At 40.2% G+C, this 6,498-nt stretch overlaps 1 protein-coding gene across 1 annotated transcript; it reads left to right on the top strand.

Annotated features, from left to right (window-relative positions):
• Positions 1-2,346: 2,346 nt before the first annotated feature.
• Positions 2,347-6,282, top strand: LOC117597000 (uncharacterized). Its single transcript, XM_053233523.1, has 9 exons — positions 2,347-2,376; positions 3,327-3,370; positions 3,532-3,631; positions 3,831-3,874; positions 4,011-4,110; positions 4,481-4,518; positions 4,685-5,521; positions 5,667-5,897; positions 6,129-6,282. Exons 1-9 carry the CDS (start codon positions 2,347-2,349, stop codon positions 6,280-6,282), a joined length of 1,578 nt encoding a protein of 525 aa, XP_053089498.1.
• Positions 6,283-6,498: the final 216 nt, after the last annotated feature.

The raw sequence follows: 6,498 nt of genomic DNA, 5'->3' as shown, positions 1-6,498 counted from the left end.
GGTCTAAAACTCAAATATTCATATATCCAAATATGGAAGAAGAAAAAAAAGCTCAATAGGGGCAGAAACACCTTCTTGATGAGAGAGGGCAGAGGAGAATGGACAGACTGGTTTGAGCCAGGGGTGTTGCAAGGGTTGGAAGAGATAAGACCCCTGAGAACAAGACCACCACCCCCTCGCCCCCCGCTTCCCTGACTCAGGGACTCATTTTCAAAACCGTAAAATGAATTTATGAATGATTGGCGGAAAGCACACCAATAACAATATACAACCGTGGTGAGTAAAAATGCTGAACCTTGACGTGGATGGGCTACAACAGCAGAAGACCGCAATGAATCCCTTCCTGTCAGACGATAACAGGAATCTGAGGCTACAGTGGGCACTGGCTCACTGAATCTGGACAACTGAAGTTAGGAATAAGAACAGAGGATGTTTTTCCCATCTTCAACTGTCCAGTAACCTTCTTGTCAGCTTGAGTCAGTCTGGCCATTCTCCTCTGACCTCGCTCATCATTTACCCCCCTAGAACTGCTTTTACACAACATTCTTGTTAAACCCTTCTTGGTTAAGTGTGAAAATCCCAGGAAATCGGCAGTTTCTGAAATACTCAAACCAACCTTGTACCAACAACCTTGCCACGGTTAAAGTCACAGAGATTACACGTTTCCCCCATTATGATGTTTGATGTGAACATTACCTGAAGTTCTTGACGTGTATCTGCATTAATGAACAGGGGTAAAGATGTTCCTATTCAAGTGGCTGGTGAGTGAATATTAGCTGTACATCAGGGACTAACGCCAATCTTTATTGTTCTCTTATTTTTTTCTCTTCTGTCATTGGGCTGTGTATTTTTTGTGTTTTTTGGTTGTATAGCGACCTTGGGTATGACAAATATAAGTTAATATGTACACTCACCTGTCACTTTAATAGGAACACCTGTACAGCTCATTTATGCAGTTATCCAATCAGCCAATCATGTGTGAGCAGCGGTGCAATGCATAAAATCATCCGGCTACAGGTCAAGAGCTTCAGTTCATGCTCAAATCAAACATCAGATTGGGGGGAAAAAAATGTGATCTCAGTGACTTTCAACTCCTGTGAGCCAAGAACATGAATCTGAGGCTATCACGGGCAAAGACTCACTGAAACTGGACAGTGGAAGACTGGAAAAAGACCATTTGTGATTTTTTTCCCTAAGCTTCAGCTTTCCAGTTTGGGTGAGTCTGTGCCCATGAAAGCCTCAGACTCCTGTTATTGGCTGACAGGAGTGAAACCCAGCGAGGTCTTCTGCTCTTGTAACGCATCCATCTCAAGGTTCAATGTTTTGTGCATGCTGAGATGCTTTTCTGTTCGCCACGGTTATAAAAAGTCATTATTTCAGTTATTACATCCTTCCTGGCAGCTCAAACTAATCTGATCATTTCCCTCTGACCTCTCTTATCAACAAGGCGTTTCCACCCACAGAACTGTCGCTCACTCAGTGATTTTAGGTTTTGTGTTGTTTTTTTTTGGCACCATTCTGTGTAAACTCTTGAGACTGTTGTGAGTGAAATTCCCTGGAGATCAGCAGTTTCTGAAATACTCCAACCACCAACAACCATGCCACGGTTCAAGTCACAGAGATCACATTTTTTGATGTGACCATTAACTGAAGCTCTTGACCTGCATTTTTTTTTTTTTTTTGCATTGCACTGTTGCCACATGACTGGCTGAATAGATAACTGCACGAATGTGCAAGTGTACAGGTGTTCCTAATAAAGTGGACAGTGATTGTACATATACAGTAGAGGCTTATAAAGTCATGACATTTTGTCCCCCCATTCTGATGTTTGATGTGAACATTAACTGAAGCTCTTGTATCTGCATGATTGTCTGCGTTGTGCTGCTGCCACATGAGCATCAGGTGTGCAGGTGTTCCTATTAAAGTGACCGGTGAGTGTATATGGCTATATGGCTGTCTTTAATCTGCAATCTTTTGGCTTTGCGCTGCCCACTAATTTCAGATACACTTCCAAAACTAAGAAAAAGCCAAAGAGCATTTTCACACAAAGGCTAGATATATATATATATACTCTCATGTTGAAAGGAAACACTAATGAACTCAAGAATCGCGTTGCGCTTAAAAACTGGGCTCGCGCTAACTGAGCGGCGTGGGTGAAGTCACCGCTATTGTGACGTCACAACGGCTGGCACCTGAGCGCGCGCGTTCTATAGAACACCTGGACGACATTTTTACCTCAGTGCAGAAAAAGGAAACACGAGCAAAGAGACATTTTTCAAATTCAGACTTTGTTTCCTCAGATAAATCATTTTCTTTTATTGTGAAGGAGTTCAGTGAAAAATCAGAATGCTCTGCTGCCCCTGTTTTTGGTCGCAGGTAAGAAATTCTTTAATCCACAAACTTTCACACGTCACATTTACTGTTCGTTATTGAAAGTGAAATGTCTCAGCATCTCAAAAACACGTCTTCTAATCTACATGAAAGGAGGTGAATTTTATGTTCAGTACAAAAATTATGGCATTAAACATTCAAACAGGCTGAAGAGCCATGCACTTTATTTTCAGATTTGTGTAAAGCTGCTTTGTGACAATGTTTATAGTAAATAATCTATATTTAGACATAAATGTAGATATAAATCTTTTTGAAATGATCTCAGCTTTGGGCTCCATCAGCTATTAATTCTGTAGTGATGATTATAGTCATTATTAGGGCTGTGGAATTGCTTTAATACTGCAGTGAAATGTGAACTGCTGGAAATAAATGAAACACTGAGCTGCATTCTGATATGGACGAGACTGATTAACCCAGTACACCTCCACAGACAAACAGAAATCTCATGTGGAGGCAACAGCATCATTTTATCCTAGACTTTAATGTTTTAAATGGTTTATTTACCCAGAGTAATGTTTTCTTGTTGCTGATATTTATGTCAGCTTTACAGTTCTTTCAGCTCGTGCACAGGAGGTCGCATCCCAAATGTCTTACTATTTACCTCATATGTTCACTACGTAGGGTGCAACATAAAGGTGTTATAGACACTACTTAGTGCACTAAACACTCAATAAAATGCTAATTGAGATTGACTCCAATATGTGTCCGTTGTAATGTAATTTCACTTTTAGGACACATGGTTCTCTTTTTTATCTAAATACTAACATTAATACATCATTTTAAAGGAAGCCATAATACAGATCTTTTTTGTTCGACAGAGGTGAAAAAAAGAAAACTATCAAAGATTGGAAGAAAAATAACTGTAGCATGTTGAAAAAAGAGTATTATTCTAAGCATCATTCTTGTGCCTGTGTGTTTCCTTTTATTATCTGTAGAAGAGCAAGGTGCATCCTTCTGTACCTGTGACACCTACAGAAAGGTAAGCTACATTACAGACATGTGCATCTCCTTAATGAGATCAAGCTCAAACAGAGAGAATTCAGACAGAGATTGTGTAGGCTCAGGGCCCAGATTTTAAAAATACTATAGAATTTGAATGATAGTTACTGGGAGGACAAACAGCATCTGTTTACTCCTCAGCGGCTCAAAAACACAAACAGAGACACCTGGAACTAGTAAGAAATCTACGGAGAAGAAGAAGGATGGTGCAAGGAGAACATCAAAATGGTGTTTCTGGAAGGTAAGAACATCTTTTATCCAAAATATTCACACACAAACATCACATTTGCCTTTTTTTTGGTGGTGGTAGGAGGGGTAGGGTTGGGGGGAAAAAAAACTACCAAAGAATGGAAGAAAATTAACTGTAGCATGTTGGAAAAAAAATAGTATTTTTATAAGCATCACTCTTGTGCCTGTGTGTTTCCTTTTATTATCTGTAGAAGAACAAGGTGCATCCTTCTGTACCTGTGACCCCTACAGAAAGGTAAGCTACATTACAGATATGTGCATCTCCTTAATGAGATCAAGCTCAAACAAAACCTCAGGTATTATGGGTAATGAATTCAGACAAAACCTGTGATAGTTACTGGGAGGACAAACAGCATCTGTTTACTCCTCAGCGGCTCAAAAAGACCAACAGAGACGCCTGGATCTAGTGAGAAATCCACAGAGAAGAAAAAGGATGGTGCAAGGAGAACATCAAAATGGTGTTTCTGGAGGGTAAGAACATCTTTTGTCCAAAATATTCACACACAAACATCACATTTACTATTTGTTACTGAAAAATCACACGAAATATCAGACTTGTAAAGTACATGAATTTTCTGAATGCTTCTTTGATTAACCTTGTTTACTTTCAGTGTAGTGCCAAAGTTTTCATCCCTTTTGTTTTATGGGTGAAAAGGAGCTGGGAATCATGGGAATCACTTCAGTAATTCTGAAGGAAAATGCACTCTGGCAAAATTAGGAAGTAGAACTGCCAGAGAGTGGAAGTAAAAATAACTAACCTGAAATGTAGCACAAGGATTTTGTGTTTCTGTTGTGTTTTCATAAGCGTCCTTCTGATGTCTGTGTGTTTCTTCATGTGTAGAAGAAGAACAAGGTGCAACCTGCATCATTTACAGAAAGGTATGTTATAGCAAAAGCTATACAGCTCCATGTTGACATCAGAAAACTGTAAGAATTATAGGTATTTAGAGACAGATTGTTGTAGGCTCAGATCCAGTATTTAAAAATACTATGGAATTTGACTGCTAGTTACTGTGAATACAAACAGCATCTGTTTACTCCTCAGCAGCTCAGAAACTCCAAAAGAGACTCTGCAAAATGTCTTTCTGAAACTATTAGCGGGGGCCATGCCAGGGCAACTCTCAAAAACAAACAAGAAGACCTCGACTAGCCGCAGTGAGAAAAGTGCAGAAAGGAAGCAGGTAAGTGTGAAGCCAGCCTCCAAACTCCCAGGGAAAAAATGCATACAGGGCAAAGAGGCCGGTGTGAAGATAAATTTACCAAGCTCGATGAGGATCACTGCGACGAAGGAGGAAAGGAAGAAGACAACACAGTATGGGCAAGAAAAAAAGCCTACAGAAAGGAAGGAGATGACCTCAAATAGGCTTAATATGAAAAAAGCAAAAACGAAGCAGGTCAGTGTGAGGCCGACCTCAAAACTCCCAGGGACGAAACGCTTAGAGGTCAAAGAGGCCCATGTGAGGACCACTGCGATGAGGAAAGAAAAGGAGGAAAAGAGGACGACGACCCTGTATGGCCAAGAAAAGAAGACTGCAGAAAGGAAGGAGACGACCTCAAATAGGCCTAATATGAAAACATCCGAAACAAAGCCGGTCATTGTCAGTCCTATCTCAAAACACCCATGGACGAAACGCGTAGAGGTCAAAGAGGCCCATGTAAGGACAAATTTACAAAGCTCAGCAGGGACCACTGCAATGAGGAAAGAAAAGGAGGAAAGGAAGGAGATGACCCTGCGTGGCCAAGACAGGAAGGAGGAAAAGAAAGAAATGATCCTATTCAAGTCGGAGGATGAAATGGCAAAGTTGATGGAGGTACTGATGGAGTTGGCCTTTTCTTCTTACATGGAATACAAGAAAAGGGTGAGAGATCCACATGCATTCAGGTGAGAGACAGATGAGTAAAACAGAGCAAAGAAAAGCTTATTTACATTCTTTTATACAGTGGTACAAATTTACTCTTTAATATCCAGACCTGCCAACGCACAGACACAAATAGTTCACTATAAACTCTATGCCTCACTGTTTCAGTTCCAAAAAGATGATCCCTGAGGGAAACAGAAACGGCACGACTCTGACTCCGTCTGAGGGAAACGTAAAGAGCCCGATTCCAACTCCGTCTGAGGGAAACGTAAAGAGCCCGATTCCGACTCTGTCTGAGGGAAACATGAAGAGCCCGATTCTGACTCCGTCTGAGGGAAACATAAACAGCACGACTCTGACTCTGCCCCCCATCACAGACAAGCAAGAGCACACTGGCGGGTATGACACATTGATGTGTGTTTGTCTCTCATTTTTAATTTAAAAAGAATATTCAGATTGGAATTAGTTTAAGCATAATTAGTTATGCTTACTAATATTTGGTAACAGAATGCATTAGAATATTAATGAGCCTATAAATTTATAGGAACATTAGCAGTAGCGCTGTGCTACGTGTAAGTATGTTTACACAGCCCGAGTGTGCTTTTGTAAATCACAATGTGTGTCTAACAGGTGGATCTGTTGCAGGTTGCCTAATTTTGGAAACAACTGCTACGTTAACGCAAGTCTGCAGTGTCTGTTCACAGCTGAGTCTTTTTGCGGAGAGCTCTCCTACCTGATGGACAATTCTGTCCACAAACTAGAGGACACATTCCTCAGGTACTAAGACTATACATTACTGTACATTTATAAATTATAATGATACGCTACTTTTATACAGCATTTTTTAAGAACATAGGCATACTGCTTACAATACCTAAGGGAGCAGATAACATTAAAACTGTTAACTAGCAAAGGGACTACATTAGGAGACAAATTTAGGATAATAAAAAATTAATTAACAAGAATTAATGAAAAGGTAAAAGGATCAAATTAAGGTTTG

This window comes from Pangasianodon hypophthalmus, chromosome 4 (genome assembly GCF_027358585.1).
Source record: "Pangasianodon hypophthalmus isolate fPanHyp1 chromosome 4, fPanHyp1.pri, whole genome shotgun sequence".
NCBI lineage: Eukaryota > Metazoa > Chordata > Actinopteri > Siluriformes > Pangasiidae > Pangasianodon > Pangasianodon hypophthalmus.
The sequence above is the reverse complement of the archived record's forward strand: the minus strand, read 5'-3'. Positions and strand labels throughout refer to the sequence as shown.